Source organism: Oreochromis aureus, linkage group 11, assembly GCF_013358895.1.
Source record: "Oreochromis aureus strain Israel breed Guangdong linkage group 11, ZZ_aureus, whole genome shotgun sequence".
NCBI classification, from domain to species: domain Eukaryota; kingdom Metazoa; phylum Chordata; class Actinopteri; order Cichliformes; family Cichlidae; genus Oreochromis; species Oreochromis aureus.
Genome location: NC_052952.1, coordinates 14,853,989 through 14,873,353, shown reverse-complemented (window position 1 = coordinate 14,873,353; position 19,365 = coordinate 14,853,989). Strand labels below are relative to the sequence as shown.

Below are 19,365 nucleotides of genomic sequence, written 5' to 3'. Positions count from 1 at the left end.
TGTTTGTAGTCTACTCAAAGCAGAAAATCACTGAAAGTGATAATGAACTTTAAAAGAAATTAAATTTAATTGAAAAACTTCTGTTGTGTAGATTCTTTATTGTTCAAGGTTAAAACATTTTGAAATAACTCACTAATTTCCTGAAGCTTAATAGCTTAATAGTCTAGCATTGGCAGCTCTTCATATTTTCTTTAGATCACAACTAAATTATGCAATGCATAAACAGCACAACAAGTGGCGGGAATGAGAATCAGCACTGGTCCATCTACGCCCCCACCCTCACCTATGGTCACAGACTTTGGGTAGTGACCGAAAGAGGGAGAGCGAGAGATAAAAGTGGTGGAAATGAGCTTTCTCCAAAGGCTGGCCTTTTCCTTAGAGATCGGGTGAGGAGTTCGGCTATCCGGGAGGGGCTCAGAGTAGAGCCGCTACTCCTCGACATCGAAAGGACTGAGTTGAGATGGTTCGGGCAACTTACAAGGATGCCTACTGGGTGAGGTGTTCTGGACATGTCCCATTGGGGGGGAGACAATGGGGCACACCCAGGACACATTGGAGAGATTATATCTTTCGACTGGCCTGGGAATGCCTTTGTGTTCCGAGTGCACAAACTGGAGGGGGTGGCTGGGGAGAGGGAAGTCTGGGCTTCTCTCCTTAGGCTGCTGCCCCCGCGTCCCGGCCCCAGATAAGCAGGAGAAAGTGGATGGATGGATGAATAAAGAGCATATTAAGAAAAAAAACATCTTCAAAACAAGAACATTGGTTAATATCTTCAAAACAAGAACATTGGCTGATAGCTTAGTAAGGACAAATACACTGTCTGCTGGGAGAGACACCATGTCCTGCACGCGCTCAGTGTGAAAACAATCTGTTTAGTCCGCCACCTCGGAAATTCACATCACAGCTTATGAATAAACAATATGACTGAGTGATCATTTACAGTCAGAACACCCCAACCCCCACCACACACACACACACACACACACACAAAGAGCATATACTTGTCTTAGCTGATATCTGTGCACTCTTAAACTGTTTTTCAGACATTAACTTTAGACAATCTCAGGAGAAAGGGGTCAGGATTATGTCCATAGTTGTTCATTTGCATATGAAATAGTCCCCTTCACATTTGTTTGTGTTACCATAAATACTCTGCATTGGTTGAAGTAGCTGCCTGGAAGGAGCGTGCAGCAGGCAGGCCACAGGATGCCCACTTGTTAGCAATGAATAAACCAGACAGGTATTAGCTGTTCACACGTCAACAGCTGGCAGCTTGGGAACTGGCAGGTTAAAGACCAGCTTGTGTGTGATCCAGCTGTGCAGGAGGTTTGCCATGTTCCCTTCTGCTAGTTAGGTCTTAGAAAAGTTCAGGACTGTTGTGTAAGTGTGGAAACAACTTTAGCACGTGAGTGGGCGTCAGTTCCCGCACCAGGAAGTGTGACAGTGTAATATTATGAGAAAACACAATAGATGCACTGTAACAGACTTAAGACCTGTCCACATATGAAGCAAATCACTGGGTAGCTGACATTTTAGTCACTAGTGGCTACTCTGTTTGTGTAGTGTAGGTAAATTTCTTCAGTATTTCCATTCAGTCAGGTTGGTAAACAGCTGCATTAGAAGTCACTTCAAATGCCTCAGAGATAAGATCAATTTAATTCAATACCTGCTTGCTTTGCATCAGTTATGAGTTGCTAAGTTTCACTGACGTTTTATGATCTCCGATCGCCACGTCAATGCATGCCTTTTACTTTGTGTACGCTAGTTGGGGGACTATATAATTAAAGTGTGAGTTTAGGTATCATCCTGAGTGCTGCGACAGAACACAAAGGCACTTCATTAAAGAATTCATAACAACAATTTTCTCAGGGTAATTTACACTGTAGGAACTTGGCAGCTGGGATTTATTTGTTATGGACATCGTGCAATAAAGATATAAAACTGACATCTGGCGTATACAACAACCAGCCATGAGAAACTCGTACTGTCAACTGCAGAGGGTAAACCGTAACAACTTCCAGACCAACTTCAGTGCTAACTGCAGAAGCACTGTAATGGACACCCATGAATGCTGTGCCTGTAAATGTTGGTGGTGTAAAGCTTTAGGGCTACTCGGGTGAGCCTGACTGAGTAAGTGCGGACATCGCCGATGGACGACCGTGTTCAGTCATTAGATGAAAACTGTCAGTCACATAATGCTGGCTCTTGCTCAGTTAAAGCACTAATAAACTGAATCTGCTGAAAAACGTGTGTTAGATATGGCAGGATGTTTCATCATCATCCACTGCCATTTCTGAGTCATGTGCGGAAATGAGGATTTTTTTTATTGTCTGCTGCATGTCGATTACTGGACCTACTGCTGACCATCATGACTCATTCTTGCAGCTGATTCATGAAACAAATCTGAAACTTTCAAAAGCCTCATCCTACCTACAGTAGATCAGCAGTTATTTAGGTCAAAGCAAAGATGACTCGTCTGAGTGCCTGGACTGATTAACAACCATGAAGCCGCTTTTGAATTGTTGAAATCGAGAATGATGGAGAACACGGAGGGAAAAAGAACAGCTAGAAGAGATGGTAGGGGGAATAATGAAGGAGGCTAGAGAGAGATGGGAAGAAAAAACAAATAATGATAGAGATATACTAATATCAGGAAGATCTGAAAGACTAGGTGAGGCAGAAAGAGGGTTGGGGCTGTACCTGTGCTGCTGTGTTCCATTCATGCATCACTCTGAGAGCAGCGTGTCTGCGCCAGCCCCCTAGGAGATTAATTAGCAGCCTCAGCTAGCAGAGGAGCTGTTGAGATAGGCACCCAGCTTAACACCGAAGATAAATTACCTTGGCTGAAAGCTCAAAGTTCAGCTATTTTACCACATACAAAAACAGACTGTCTGAGGATTTTGGAGGTCCAAAACTGCGTCAGTACCTGGTGTAATAGGAGGGAGAAAGCAAGGGGGGCAGCCATCACATGGTTTCTATACTGTATACGTTTGGCTATAAGTTCACTATTTTTGGGAGGGGTGAAGGAAGATTAGTACTCAAAGCAAAGTTTTGAATTTTTTACTGACCAGACTCAAGCCGCTGAATATTTCAATTCTTCATGATGAAATATCTCCATATAAATCTTCATCAGAGTCAGTTACTCAGCTATGTGACTGCAGAATCAGGTGCACTATCAACATTAAATCTGAGGTCACCAAAATAATTTTGTTTCTAGGAGCAAAAATAGGACGGTTACATGACAAGATGTTTACAGATAACTTTTAGAGCATCAAAAGAAATGTCTTAGGGAGAAACATTATGAAATAACTATAAAAAAAGAACAGAGACTTGAATTTATCTCTAGATTTTTAAAAAGAGAAGGTCAAATCTGGTCAGGTTTCTTTCAGGGTCAGAAAGAGAAAAGTAGGACGTAAGAAAAACAAATTGCTGGAACACTCAAGGCTGCACCCAGGGGAACAGGAACCTAGATGTTACTGAAAAAGTATCATATAACATACTTAAATCCCTCCCACTGATTCCACATATTCCTTATTTCTATATATCACTGCAGGCTGCCTCGGCCACTGTTGCCCTTTTTTGTTTGACTGATCATCATCTCAGCCTTAATACTTAGAGGCTGGTGCTGAGTCACAAAGATCGCTGTGCAACTGCATGTGAAACATAATGAGGACAGATGGGGGTGGGGAGACACAAGTGAAATTTATTATCAGGTAAAACGCTACCAGCCATGCTACAAAAATGGTTTCAGGGGCTTAATAAGTATGAAGTGTTTTATAAAGCCATTGCCTCACATCGGCTAAAGTTGTAAACAACTGAAACTATATTGTTTTTTTTATTTAAAATGGATTCACAACACCATAAGGCTGAAAACAATATTTAAAATTAAAATTTTAACTAACAGAAAAAGGAAGGAATGAAAAAGCATCCCACCTGCAGATCAGCAGCACAGATAGCATTTACACTGAAATTACAGGCTGCCCTCTTCAGAGGCGAGAAGGAGGGAAGGTTTATGAAGAAATACACACATGGTGAAAGTATGAAGATGGATTTTAATAAGCTTGCAACATTTTTTATCTGCATGGAAGCTGCTTTACTGAGGTGTTTAGGGAATAAACTGCATCTCTGTCAAGCTTAAAACCTAATGCACATGGAAGAAAGGATAAATAAATTATGACTGAGATAAATTAACATAATAAGTCAAGTTGATGAATGATTGAGTGACAATGCCTTAAATGATTGCATGTAAAAGCCTAATAGTGTTTTTTAAAATTCGCTGTTGCTTAGTAACAACATAGTATAACAAGAGCGAAAACCTCTCCCACTCTTTGGTTAGTGTTTACTTTTAAGGGAATGGTACTGTATTTTCTATATATTGATTTTTGTTAGCCTGTCCTGTCCTTATGCAGTGCTTTTTATATGTCGACAATACATAGTTTCTAGAATCATAGTTTCTAGAATCATAGTTTCTAAGCTATAAGGTTCTCTTTTCAGTTTTAAACCAATAGATCACTGAGTGGAGCTTGAAGACCTTGGTGGATGTGAGTCAAATTAGAATGGCTTGTTAACGAGACCCCACTTTACAAGTTTTATCAGAATTCATTCAAAACTTTTTGAGCTATCTTGTTTAACGACGCATACAAATACTGCCAGAAACATAACTTCATTGCAGGAGGTAATTATTTCTTGATGCATTACTGAACCTGAGCCTGAATTAGAATCAGCTTAACTGGCCAAGCATGCAAGGACTGTGACTGTTTTCCGAATGAACACAAAGAAAAAGAGAAATAAACTCATAAAATTGACTCCCATGTGTCCACCGTTTGCTTTGTACTGCTCACTCAGTTCCTGTTACAACCCTGAGAACTCAGAAAGTAAATTTCCATCACTTCAGGTAGCATACTTATGCAGCAGTTAGCAGTTGTCGGTCTAAGCATATTAAAGCACTCCTACTTCCTGTAAAGTGTACCGCCTTGCACTGTGGACCGAGAGAATGACGACTGAGAGCCAGAGCTGCCAAATTTGTACACACTACTCATGGCGGTCACCTGGGAGCACATCCATTCCACCTGACTAACCAGTGTTTGTCAAAGCCAGAGTCGTGCTGCTTGGCTGATCTACCCATCCCCCATTGGCACTGCATACACAACCCCCCCCCCCCAAAAAACTAAAAGAAAAATCAGCCATGCTTTTGAATGCACCTTTGAAACGGGCAATGAGCCTTCCAGCACAGCGCACAACAAACTAGGACACAAGACAACTTAGCAGTGTACGTGCTGGTGCACGTACACTGCAAATACAGATACTGAAAGGGAGATGCATGCACACTCTTACTAACTCCCTCTGATGCACTTAAAAGCAATGAGTAAAATATTGATAGCCCGAGGAGGTCCGGGCTGCTCAGTATGTGCTCTGTACGCATGAGGAAAGAAAGTATGCTCATGTGTCTGCTAAAATGAGTATCTTCAAAATTTGTATCCATATAGAAGTCAGACTAAATGCCATTTGTTTCTACTGTTCTCAAAACTGAACTACAGAGGGTTCATCTTATTCAGCAACAAAAACCTTCTTCATTGTCAAAAACATTAGCGTCTCCTAGCTTATATAAAAATCATATATATTAGCTGTAAAGACGGGCTAACTGTCATATTGATGTGATTAACAGTTAGTACAGTTATTAACCCACAGAGATAAGGCAGCAGCCCATGTGCCAGTTAAATCACGAGCCGGGGAGGGGTGGGGGACAGCACAACGCCACGTGAGCGCACCATCTCTCTCCACTTTCTCGCTCGCCCCTCCTCATCGTACACATGCATTCACCCCCCCGTTGCGGTATTGAAGAAAGCGCTAATGGACAGAAGTGATTACTGGCCACCTTAAGGTTGAATAGGCGAGATGAATAGGTGTTGAACGCTTCAAGATACGGTCACAGCCTCGCAGGGGGAGTGGACGAATCGACTGACCTTCGCATGAACAGACCAGACTCCAATCTGTCATCCACAAACTTCGCTGCACACCACCTGCTAGGCTGTTTTTTCACACAGCGTGGCACCAGGTAATGAGCAATTTTGAAAAGAAAGCAAGATGGCAGATGGAAAACGGAACACCTTGCAAAGTGTAGGATAGTGAAAGCCCCTTTTCCACAGCAGATAAAGACACATTACTACTTTCAGTTACGACACACCCTTTCTTGTTCATATCTCGCACGTGCATGTGGTCTCACATGTTCTCACATGCACCCGGAAACAAATACAAAACAACTGCAGATGGCAATAGTAAAAAAATCATAGTCAAAAGAGCATCAAACCAAAAAAAGGTGACAAATATTGCAAATTGTGTTTTAGTCGTGTTTGGAAGGATCAAATCCAATTTCCCAGAATGAAAACATGAAAACACAAGTTTGCACCTCTTAAGCACAACAAATTAGCAGCTTTGGGCTCAGAAAAAGACAACTCAAACCAAGTATAATATCAAAGAAAAGAATAAAGGGAGGTAAGCAAAAAAGGGAGAGAGGAGTAGAATACACTGTCACCTAGAGAAAAGAGAAAACATTGTTAATAGTATTTTCTTCAGGTCAAAGCCCTTGCACTAAAAATAAGAAATCTGAGGGGAAACTGGAAATAGAAGAATTAGTACTTGGTATCAAGAACAGAGCGAGACGAAGCAAAGTCAACACAGAGACAACGAGAGGCCACGGGACAGATGCAACACTGAACACTGGGAGCTGGCTGTGGGACTGGATGCCCTACCTGTTTGGCTGAGTTGAGAGGTACTCCGGCTCTTGCGCGACATGCCAACCATGGCCTGCATTTTGGCACCAATGCTGGAGCGCCTCTTCTTGTCGTCAGTGCCTACCGTGCCAACCGCCGTGTCCGACTGACTGCCGTCCGTCTTCTCCAGGTTACACATGTCGCCACTGATGCTTGTGCTCTTGGTCATGTTTATCCCACCCGACGAGCCCATCTGCCTGTTTTTCATTTTGGATGCAAAGTCACTGTCAGCCACCACCATAGATGGGGGGGAGGGAAGGGCACAGGTGAAGACAGAGAAGAGAGGACAGGGCAGAGAAGGGGAGAGAGGAAGCCAGTGGAGGGGATGTGAATGGAGAGATGATGGAGGAGGAAACAGAAGGAGAGGATGGAAGAGGAGAGGAGAGGGATAGTAGATGACAGGGTGTGGGGTGAAAAGGAGAAAAGGACAGAGTTCAGGTACAAGAGTTCATGACTTACAGTATAGATGAGGTTAACACTGATGTAGTGTATATTCTAAAGCCTTTTCATGCAGTGAAAAACCAACCATAGCCTACTCTCCAGCTCTCTAAATGATTTTGTAAAGGTTTTGAAGCCGTTTGGGAAATTGGGAGTAACATAGAGTTATTACTCTGCATTTTATCTGTTAGGTTATGTCGTTTTTTGATTTAAGATGTCTAAAGATACTAATCAACTAAGGCTTTGGTAGTACTCTGAGTATTAATAGGTAAAATAATACTCAAATAGGTAAGAGTTGTGATCAAGCACTCAGAGCCGCACACAGAAAAGTTGCCTGTCATCAGCATTATTCTCCAGCTCCTGCAGTTTGAAAGGAAATAGGCCAGTGTTCAAATGAGGGTCCTATTTTAGCCCTGCCAGTAAAATTATCTTTAAGAGACAAATTACATTCTGTATCATAGGCTCTGAATTCTTAATGGGATAAGTTACGTGTAGCACCCTGAGGCTACTGCTCATTAATTTAAGTGTCTGACCTCCATCATGTAACTGTGTTGCAAAGACCACTCATAGCAAGATGTGCTGGGTAAAACGGGAGAAGGTTTAATAAATTTTGACATCAATTAGTTCAATCGTACTTCAAATTTCACATATATCAGACACTCTGCTGTCTTCGATAAACGCTGGAGTTTATGTCTGATATGGTGGCGACATTTCATTATCCTGCGCATGAACACAGTGATGCTTTTAGTTTAGACAATCAGCCGTGCCAAAACATCAGCAGTCGACCAGGCCTTCGTCTGTCTCACGCACATTCTCAGGCAGTTAGCTCATAAACAACATATGGAACCGTCATGAATGTGTGAGCACGTAGTAACGACTGCTCACGTCACTCCTTGCTATGCTGGCGTGGATAGTATACACTGGCACATCTGTATCCGGTTTTGGTGGTCCGCACTTCATATTTTGTTTTTCAGCTGCTGTTGGTGAAATACATCAGGTGTGCTGTTAAAGAGCACCTCATACCCCAGCCTGCAGTAGCAAACCTTTTGTTTATACCAGTTCTAGCACCAGTGGCTTCTGTTATGTATCAGCCTGTGCTTCAACACATAAATATTGAATGCTTATTGGGAGATTAGCGCCTTTGATCGGTTATTGCAGCCCTGAGGCTTTGAAGACGACTTCAAGCGCTCGGCCGGCACCACGGGCCCGTGTGCTACAGGTGACATTCTAAAATATGCTCTTTCACCATCATCGCAGTGAGGCTGCATTTCATCTGCTCCTCGCAGGGAGATCGCCCTGCCTCATTCATTACATCAGCACAGCAGCGAGGTCAGGGGGGATCGTGGCCTCTAACAATGATTGCCAGCTGAGGTTAAAATGCATGAGCGCAGAGGCTTTCAATTAGAAATTTATGTTCTGTAAAATATTTAACGACACAAAATAGGAAATGAGATGAAATGTATCCTTCTGATGGAATAAATGTCTCGTCTAATTCCCTACTTGTCTAACAGAACACACAGTGCCTGTCACCATGTTTATATCAAAGGCAAACTTTAATTCTTCTCTAGGAGGAAGGCCAATAATAATATTTAATCTAAAGTGATGAACAGTGCCGGTACGTGGACACATTCTACCAATTATCGGAACAAAGGACAGATGAATTATACCCAAACCACTAAGGGTCTATGATGGTTTATTCCCTAAAGGGTGAACTTGCAACTGGATTGAATACACATTCGGTTCTAACTGAATTGACGGCGCTTTTATTTTCCATTTGTTTTTTGCGTCTAAATGCACAAACATCTGCTCTTAATGAACACACTGTTCTAAAGTAAATCATAGCCTCACGATTCTTCATACTCTCATAAACTGGTGTAAAAGGACACCTTACTTTGACTGGCCTGAATAAAAACAAGTGCATAAAATCTCTCGCACCTCCTCTTCGCCACTCTCTGAACAGGTCTTGGCATCCAATCCAGGGTTGCTGTGTAAATATGCCTACTTGGAAAACTGGGCCTCTCCAGGGATTTCTGATTTTCAACCTCAGCTCAAAGAACACAGAGCTCCTCATCATGCAGATTGCTCACCATGCATTTTCATCTAGGCCAACATGTTCCCAAAGCGTAACCCACCCCAAAATACCTTCGAAATCTTTGGTGTTGCAAAAATGTTGACAGGTTTTGCTACACAAAGCTGTCTTTAATAGGCCAATCTCCATACGGTATCATGTATCGATCATTTTTAGAAACTGATGTTAAAAATTTAAATAAAGTCTTCTGAAAGGAAATGAGTCTATAGATACTTAGCAACACTGGGGGGAAATATACATTTTATTTATTAAGTCTCACTGACAACAAGGAAGGAGCAGCTGTTATTAAAGGTGAATCGTAATCGATGTATGGAAAAGTGCGGGTGCCATGGCAACCGTGCCCCAAATCAGAGCATTAGCATGCGTTCATGCCTGTCAACACAGCTACAACGTTTTTTTTGTGTCTTTTTTGCAGAGGCTGCAGTGAGCAGAATTGAAGTGATTAATTAAAGTCTGGATATCATATTTATCTTAAGCTGTAACTTGGATACGACACTCTCGCTCAGATCAGAGGTTTTCGCTTCTGTCTTCAAAGGACTAAAAACACACACGGCTATCATGATGTTCGTATGCCAAGCCTGTTTAATGTGTAGCAGATGTGTATTTACACTGTGACCTCAATACATAGGAGATGACTCATAAGTAGATGTAGCTAGTGGCCATATTTTTGCTAAGTCACACTACTTTACCACTTTCACACACAGATAAGGAGAGCAGCGAATGCATCTTTTGTAACTTGAAGCACATCGCATGTCACTTGCTGACTCCTCAAATCATCTCGATACATGTGATTGACTGTTTTCAGTATTCTGAGTTCAGATCTGGAGGCTCTCATAGAAAAGCTGATTTAACTATAGATATTCTCTGCTTGATTACGGTTCAAATTCTGAGATTTGTGGCTTCAATGCCCAGTGGCACAATCGACTATGCAGTGGCATGAATAACAGATACGCTGAATAATATCCTCCTCAACTTCCTTCCTTTTTCTCTAAAGCAGTATTGAGGTTTAAAGCACATACAGTACATATCTTTGTCAGTGCAAAGGAAGCTTTTTGTTTGAGGGAGCGGTCACTTAGGAAGTGGTGTCCTCGATTAAATAACAGCCAATTATTTTCAAAATAAAGATAAAGATCAAACAGCATATACATTTCAACACGACATACAATTTAGACGTAACATGAAAAACTGCAAGCTGTACGTGTGCGCCAACAGAAAGCTTAGACTATTATTATCGATATTTTAAAACATTTTCATAGTCTAACAATATAATCATAGACTGTATACAAAAGATGGACATCAGTTATGTATCTGAAAAGTTAAGCCAATGCAGAAGGGCTTTATTGCTCAATCACACTGGAGTAAAACTAGGACGGCAGCTTTCTTGTGAATAGACTAGATTTTGCTCAGGGACTTCACTGAATATTTTTGCTGTTTGAGACCAAACGCACATAGTTGACCAATTAATTCACGGGAGATTCAACATTCATCACCTGTAAACACTAGATGACTACTTTCAATTGCAAGTTGACTGCAGGGGTCGTCTGGTGGAACGCAACACATTTCCAAAATAATCTCAGTCCAAATTGGATTGACTGCAAACACTGATTGGTGGAGGTTTGCAAAAAAATGTTGTGTAATGTGTCTTAATATGTCTATGTAATTTGAAATAATGCTAATTCCTGTGTATGTATACCGCAACAGATTAGAAGTTTTTTCCAAATTATTACAATTATTATGATAAATAAATTTCATGTAATTTCTAGAGATGGACCGATCCGATATTACGTATCGGTATCGGTCTGATACTGACCTAAATTACTGGATCGGATATCGGCGAAAAATAAAAAATGTAATCCGATCCATTAAATATCAAAAAAGCATCTCACGAAACTTGCAACACGGCGTAACTCGGCTCATAACCGTAGCACGTTGCAGCAGTATGCGTCAAGTGACAGAGCGGCTGTGTGTATTTGTAGCCTCGCTAGCAATCCGGCAGTTCATCTCCGAGGAAGTTATCCCAGAGAGAAGTAAAGCAAGTGTGTAAGTTCATCTCTGAATGTTTGTAAAGCGTTCCCACGTTAAGCTTAACAACCGATATATGGAGCGACTGCCTCTCTCTCTCTCCCTCACCTTCCTGCTGCTACTTCAATCGTGAAACTGATCAATGATCAGCTGATCGGCTTTTCTGTCGCAAGTCCGTCTCTCTTCTTTGTTTTTGGCCCACTTCGCGCCAGAAAGAGGAAACCAGCGGCTGAACAACAGCAGAACGTTTAAGCTTGATAAGCTGTTGTTAGAATTTATTTAATATTACTTTCTACACCAGGATCCTTTTCTACGTAGCTGACGGCTGGTAACTGTGCAGGGGCGGATCTAGCAAAGTTTAGCCAGGGGGGCCGATAGGGCATGAACAGGGAAAAGGAGGGCACAAAGACATACTTTTCTTTCTTATTCTCATTTAAAATGTCTAGCTTTTAATAAATAATTATCTGAATCTTACACCCAAAGTTTTAATCTGATGTAAAATGTATAGAAGTCCATTACTATATATAGTAACTGTTAAGTCTAATATACCCTAGTAAGCTATAGTACTTTTCCTTTGGGAAGGTACCGTCTGTGAATTCTGCAATTCTGTTGAAGAAAGATGTTGAATCTATTTAATTATTCTTGAAAAATAATTTATTTCTGTGCATTTTTTTTCACCCTGCATCAAATTAAAGTTGATTACATCGATTAAGCATCATGAGGTGGAGGGTGGGGGGTGGTTCCCTATTTTTTTTTTTTTTTTTTTTTTGCTGGGAGTTTGCAACCCTATTAGTTAGGTTGCCTAATATTTCTGCTAAGTACTCTTTAAAATACCAGAATAGGGAGGATGGAGTAGGTTTAAGTTAGGTAAGGTTTATTAGATTGATCAGTGTTGCTGAACTATGAAATATTTTGGGTGCAGTGTATTTTTTACACACAGGTATAACAGAATAGCTTTAGTGTTGTTGTTTATTTAAACTTGAGTATGAACTTATACAAAATGCAGCAAGATATTAAAAAAACAGTTTTATTGATTAAAAAACACACTATATCGGATTCATATCGGTATCGGCAGATATCCAAATTTATGATATCGGTATCGGTATCGGACATAAAAAAGTGGTATCGTGCCATCTCTAGTAATTTCCAAATTTAGCCAATTCAATAGCAGACTGACTCTGCCTTATTGTCATTTTATCACCATTTTATGGGCTAAAGTTGCTTTAAGACTGACTGCAAGTGGTTGCAGACCTGGTACCCAGGAGATAAGTTCAGTCACAAGCCGCAAAAAGTTTGGTTGTGCCACAGCCCTCAACGACTGCTTTCCCTAGTGTGAATGCAGCATTAAATATGCAGTTTTTCAAATGGTCTGCAGTACATGACTTCTGTGGTTGCCAAAACTGCCCGACTGTATAGAGCCCTATGAAAGAAAGTAGTTCATACATCATCACTTAACAACCAGATGGCTCTTCTCCACAACTGCTTTTAAATCTTAATAAACAACTTTAATAAAACCCGAATAATTACAACAGATCTTAATAATCACTGCTACTTAATAACCACGTTGCACAGCTGGATTTTGTTTGGAAAAATATTGTTTGCAATGATTATTTTGTTAATACCTTACTAAACCACCATTTACACCAAACCTTTGAGCTAGTCTACATAGCATGTTAATATTATCTTTATGTGACATACTCTATCTCACAGATCCTAAGTTTATTAACATGCAGCAATTTTGTTTTTTCTATTGTGTGCAGCTGCAAAAATCAGTGAGCAAACCTGAATGAATAAAATGATGCAGAGTGTTTGATTTTTTTTAATCTGCGTGTCTCTTTTCCTCTCAAAAAGCAGAATATTGCATTACTCACAACTAGGTGGAATATCAATTTATACTGTAGCTGTCATGAAGGAACAAGGGTTGATCACAGAGATGAGAGTTGTCAGCATTTTTAAAGTAGGACCAAATGAGCTCACTTTCAGTCAAGATGAAACACGTTGCAACTGCAGCATTGTAGCTTAAATCAAATCTCTGGGACGCGTGTGCTCAAGTCGGCTTTTTTCCAATCACATTTGTACGTTTCCGGTGATCTCACTGAAAGTGATTACCCCGTGGTCATCAGTATGAGGTTTGTGATGTGACACATAAAAACAGGGAAATATCGAGGAGTAGCTGGAGACAAGGAGGAGGTTTGAGTCGACAAGTTGCACATGCAAAACATGACTGCAGGGGAGCAAGTGAAGAACACGGACTGATAAAACATTGATGCAGCATCTCAACACAACACAGCACACACAATAAAGCAATATACACAGCAGCTTCAGAGCAAACCAATGGATGAGTGGGCAAAGCGTTAGGACTTCCTAATCTTCTGTTTGCACTGTATAATCCACGATCCACTGTGTAAGTACAATTTACTTGCACTTCAGTGGATCTGCTCCTGTTTCTGCATGTGCATTCGGCCTCCTACGCGCATGTGCAGAGTGCACCTTCTCAATCAGACGGTGCACACTAGTGTAGAGTTAATCACGCGTGAGAGGGTGTAGCTTTTATCTTAATGTGTTTTCTGTTAAGACCGAGGGGCAGAACTAATGTTGGTGAGAAGCACTTGCTTGGATCCTGCTGTGAATGTGATTTGATAGTAAAGACATCTTATCAGGAGTGCAAGCTAAGCTTCTTTCTGTTGGCCTTCCAAATAAATTTTGCTCTTGAATTTGCTCTTGACACAATTTTCAGACCTGCTAGTCCAGCACAGTGCAAAAATGAAACCACAGTCTCTTGTGGTTTACCAGGAAATAGTGTCATGTTAAATATAGTCTTAACATATTAGAAGCCAAGCTTCTAATATGCCAAGGCAATAAGCCAAAGCTCCCTAAACATTGAGACATGAATGTCCACACAGAAAAACAACAGCTTTTATGATGTGTAGTAAAATATCAACAGTTCACCTCTGATTTAAATAAGTCTTCAACTTTATATTTACTGTATATCTCTATGTACACTTTGTGTGAATATGACTATTATTATTATTACCACCTGTATATACAGTTATATGTTTAATACAGGGAGGCACTTTGTCGAACTTCTTAGCAAATCAAAAAGTGATGTTTAAGAGGGTCTTGCAGTACACCTTGTGGTAATGCTGCGCCATAACCTGGTGCTCACTTTCTCATACATGTCTCATAAATTTTGATTAGCAAAAGGCTGATACCTATATGAAACATAAAGCAACAGGCTGTAATTGTATCTAGCACACTCATAATCCTAATAGTATTTTTCCATAGTAAACATGCAGTTTTTCTTGTTTTCATTGCTCTTTTTCATTGGTTCGGAGATCTTCTCTACTTCCTACATGTCGGTAAAAGTAACTGTTGTTTAAAAGCATGAAACATGAAGAGCTCAGTTTTCCTTGTGGTGTCAGAGCATTGCAGGCACTGATTAAGTGCAGTACTATAAATTCAGGTTAAAGGAGGGTGAGCTATTCTATAGATAGTAACTGTAAAGTTCACATTATCTGATGTGTGAACAGGCTGCATGGACACCAACTGTTTTCATGTTATTGCAGTTATACACTGCTCAAAAACGTTAAAAGGAACACTTTAAAAATACATTCGATCTCAATGGGGAAAAAATTACGTTGGATATCTGTACTGATATGGACTCGGTAATATGTCAGGAATGAAAGGATGTCACATTGCTTGATGGAAATAAAAATGATCAACCTACAGAAGGCTAAAATCAAAGACACCTCAAAAGTCAAAGTGAAAAATTGATGTAGCAGGTTAGCCCATTTTACTGACATTTCATGGCAGCAAATCAAAATGGTTCTCAGTAGTTTGTATGGCTTAGACATGCTTGTGTGCATGACTGACAACACTGGGGCACGCGCTTATTGAGATGACCACTGCTGTCCTGGGAGATCTCCCCCCCAAATCTGGACAAGTTTTACTCAGCTCGTCGACAGTCTGAGGTGCAACTTGGCAGCGTGGACTGAGTAAAACATAATGTCCCAGAGCTGTTCTGTTGGATTTAGGTCAGTTGAGCGTGGAGGCCAGTCAGTAGTATCAATTTCTTCATCCTCCAGGAATAGTGTGCTTACTCTAATTACATGAGGCCGGGCATTGTTGTGCATCAGGAGGACCCACTGCACCAGTGTAAGTTCTGACAATGTGTCTAAGAACTGCATCCTGATACCTAACGGCCGTCAGGGTGTGTGAGGCCTGTGAGTCCGTCCATGGATTATGCCTCCCCAGACCATCAAGGACCCACCACCAAACTGGCCATGCTGAATGATGTTACCCTTCCACCTCTGTCACATGGGCTCAGAATGAACCTCATCTCTGAAAAGCACAGGGCACCAGAGGTGGAGCTGCTGATTCTGGTATTCTATGGCAAATGCCAATCAGGCTACAGTGCTGGACAGTGAGCACACGGGTCACTTGAGGACGTCGGGCCCTGGGGTCACCCCCATGATGTCTGTTTCTGATTGTTTGGTCAGAGACATTCACACCAGCGGCCTCCTGGAGGTCATTTTGTAGATCTAGCAGCACACATCCTGTTCCTACGTGTACAAAAGAGGACCAAAACGGGATGAGGACCTTCTACGGCCCTGTCCAGCTCTCCTAGAGTAAGTGGCTGTCTCCTGGAATCTCCTCCATGCTCTTGAGACTGTGCTGGGAGAAACAAAAATCCTTATGCCAAGTCACACATGATCTGCCATCCTAGAGGAGATGGACTACCTGTGCAACCTCCGTAGGGTCCAGGTACCGCCTCATGCTACCAGTAGTGACACTGACCCTAGCCAAATGCAAAACTATTGAAAAAACAGTCAGAAAAGATGAGGAGGGAAAAATGTCAGTGGTCTCTACCTGGAAAACCATTCCTGTTTTTGATTGTTGCCCCTCTAATGCACCTGTTGATAATGTCATTACCATCAAAGAAAAAGTTTAACACCAACCCACAAGTTGAACTGACTTGATGCTCTGATTAAAAAGTGTTCCTTTATCTTTTTTAAGCAGTGTAAAATATTAATGCTACTCTACCTTAGTATTGTTAAAGGTCAACAGGGCCACAGTTACACCATCATCAAGGTAAAGAGAGGAGGGTAGTCACCACACTCTGTCTTGCACGTCCTCATATAAATGTGCAAAAGACAGTCGTCCATTGGGATCTACAGTGGGATCTATACTACTGTTAGTAGTTTTCTTCATCATTGTTAGTCTACAGTTTGAAGCTGCTACACATGTGTTACCTGAGGTCAGTCTCTGAGATACTCCTTTGGTGCAAGTCCTCTTCTTTCTCCACCAAATCCTTCTGATGCTCTTCGCCTGCGTCTACCTTTCCCTCCGACCTCTTCCCCTCTCTCTGCACCCTCCCTTCTTTACTAGCCCCTCTGCCTTTTTCTCCTGCCTCCTCTTCCTCCCTCACTTCTCCTAACTGCTCATCCCCCTCCCGAGAATGGCTCCTCGATCGCAACTGGCTGAAGATGGAAACAGAGGCACAAAGAGCAGCACATGCAAAGCCAAAAGAAACAAAAAAACAGAAAAAAACAAACAAAGCGTGAACAATGTCAACAACAAAAGAGAGAAAGACGAACACAGAGATGCAACGCAGCCATGATCAAAAGCAGATTGATTCTAAATCACAGAAGAACTAACGTAGACTTAAAGCAAAGCACCATGCAGAGGAGTTTGTTTTTGCTTTGATATGAGACGACACCCAAAGAGTAGAAATATGTTTAATGTTTCAGTGACTACTGCCAGATATGGACAAACTTCCCCCACAGCGTGAAGGAACAGAGTTCAACCACTTGGCTCCAGATTCTCTAAAATGGAGCCAAACTTGAACTCATCACAGGGAGAAAATGACACGCAGCGCTACAGGAGGGGCATTTTCTCCTCGAGTTTAACCATGTACAAACAGTTTCAAATCTGAAAACGTCTGGACATGGTAATGAATATGGGGTTCACAGCTGAGGGGGGCGGGGTTTGTCCATTCCAGCTTGATGGTAATTTAAAGAGCGGCACAAAGTTTGCATCAGCCTACCGGATCTTGCGGTTTCCTTGCGGCCTTTCTGACTGGACAGACATGTAGCTCGTGCTGCTGAACCGAGAGGCACTACTGGTTCTCGACACAGCGGACACGTCGCTTACATCACTGTCCGACGACTTGGCTGACAAGTTGTCGGAGCCCCGTGGATCTCTGCCTGAACGCTGCAAAGAGGGCAAAAATAAGACATAAAGTATGGTGACATCAGATATCACAAGTTTGGGTTTTTTTGAGCAGTCAACAATTTTAACAAGTACAAAATGTTGTTGCTAAAATGGTCCCAATGAAAACTTCAACAAGTTACAAAAGGGTAGAGATTTCAAATGTAGCTAACATGACTTCTTTGCCTTGTAAGGGAAAACTATTTGATCAAGACGAGCAGTGTTTCAGAAATAAGCTGCTGAATGTAAAGAAAAAAGAAAAAATATGCACACTATATAAATGATGGCTACAATTTCACCATGACTTTCATTTTTGGGTACAAAAGGCTGGAATGGCACACGAAAGCGCGTCTTAGTTTCATTCATCTTCTGATCAACATCCATCACGTGTGTGTGCTGCAGGTTTTCACAGGTTTGTCTTATTGATAGTGATGCTGGTATTTTAACTGACTTTTTACATTTGAGCTAATTTATGCTTTGAATCTATCTAGCATGGATATATTATTCTATTCTATTGTGTACAGTATCTTATTAATATCTTATTCCAGTGTTTTTGTTCCTCTAATTTTTCTATGTAACTTTGCACTGTCCACTGCTGTAACAAAACAAATTCCCCACGCGTGGGACTAATAAAGGTTATCTTATCTTATCTTATCTTATATTAGATGGTAAATGGACTGTTACTTATATTGTGCTTTTCTAATCTAACTGAGCACCTAAAGCACTTGTTACTACATTCTCCCAGTCAGGTTTTTTTTTTTTTGCAAGGGCCTTGTCTAACACTTGCATGGTTACTCACACTCTTTATAAACAAACATGATGCATGTGTTAGAGTAACAACTAAAATTAATTCTAAAAACTACATTTTTTAAATCAGGGCCCACCAACTAAAACCGAACTAAGGCCAAAAAACAAAACTGTTGCCCAAGTGACAAAACTGCAGACAGCTTCAATGGCCCCTTGAAGCTGTCACACAAGCAAGCTCCTATGTTAAAATGCCCATTTCACAGAAATAAACCTAACATTGGTCCAGGCCGGGCGTCGACAATCTTCAACATCAACATTATTTTAGCTCCTCTATGAGTTTTTAAATTGAAGATGTCAAGCTCTGTCTGCTCTTGCGTTACTGTGTTTGATTAACAATGCAGATAAAGAAATAATGAGCACATTTGTGACGGATTAAACTTGTGATGAAGTTCACAAGGACCTGTTGGTCAATCACAGTGCACACAGTGCCAAAGGCCAAAGATGGAATATTCGGCAGCAACTACATTTTTTGGACATTGTTTTGAAAGATATTTGCAGGCACTTAAGCTCGCAAACATTGGAAATATTACAAAGTCTAGTCTAGTCTGGCTAGTAATACTGGAAGGCTTTTTTGTGTGTTACATAGAATTGCTCATAACAGGTGTTTATGTCTGTGTGATGTACCTTGCTAACCAAGCTTGTTAGCATTAGCTGACAACTTAGGACTCCAAAGTTTCTTCCAAATATGGTCACTCCTGGCTCTGAAACACCCAGATGGCAACGACTAAAACGCTATTCTCCAGGCTTCAAAACGGGGCTTCATAAAACAAAGATTCTTGTCATGTCTTGTCAATTGTTTACATACAGGCTAAGGCCCTCATACAAAGCAGGGCTATGGGGATTAAGTAATAAGATGGTTTATAACTTACTTCAGTGGCGAGTAATGTTAAACGAATTTGCATATAATAAAGTCATTCCCTGTATGTCCGCTTCTTAATGCTTACACTATGTGATGTGCAATTTTACTGCTAATTTTTTAGGGTATGATTGTCACTGGTGAAGAAGCTGAATGTCTAACTAAAAACGAGC

General features: G+C 41.1%; 1 protein-coding gene across 1 annotated transcript in view; it reads right to left on the bottom strand.

Annotated features, from left to right (window-relative positions):
* Positions 1–19,365, bottom strand: part of rims2a (regulating synaptic membrane exocytosis 2a) — a 139,122-nt gene that overhangs the window by 11,485 nt on the left and 108,272 nt on the right. The window contains exons 23-25 of the mRNA XM_039619950.1: positions 17,366–17,532; positions 16,572–16,799; positions 6,750–6,994 (exon numbers count right to left, since the gene is read on the bottom strand). Coding sequence (XP_039475884.1) covers positions 6,750–6,994; positions 16,572–16,799; positions 17,366–17,532 — 640 coding nt within the window. The remainder of the gene's footprint in view (positions 1–6,749; positions 6,995–16,571; positions 16,800–17,365; positions 17,533–19,365) is intronic.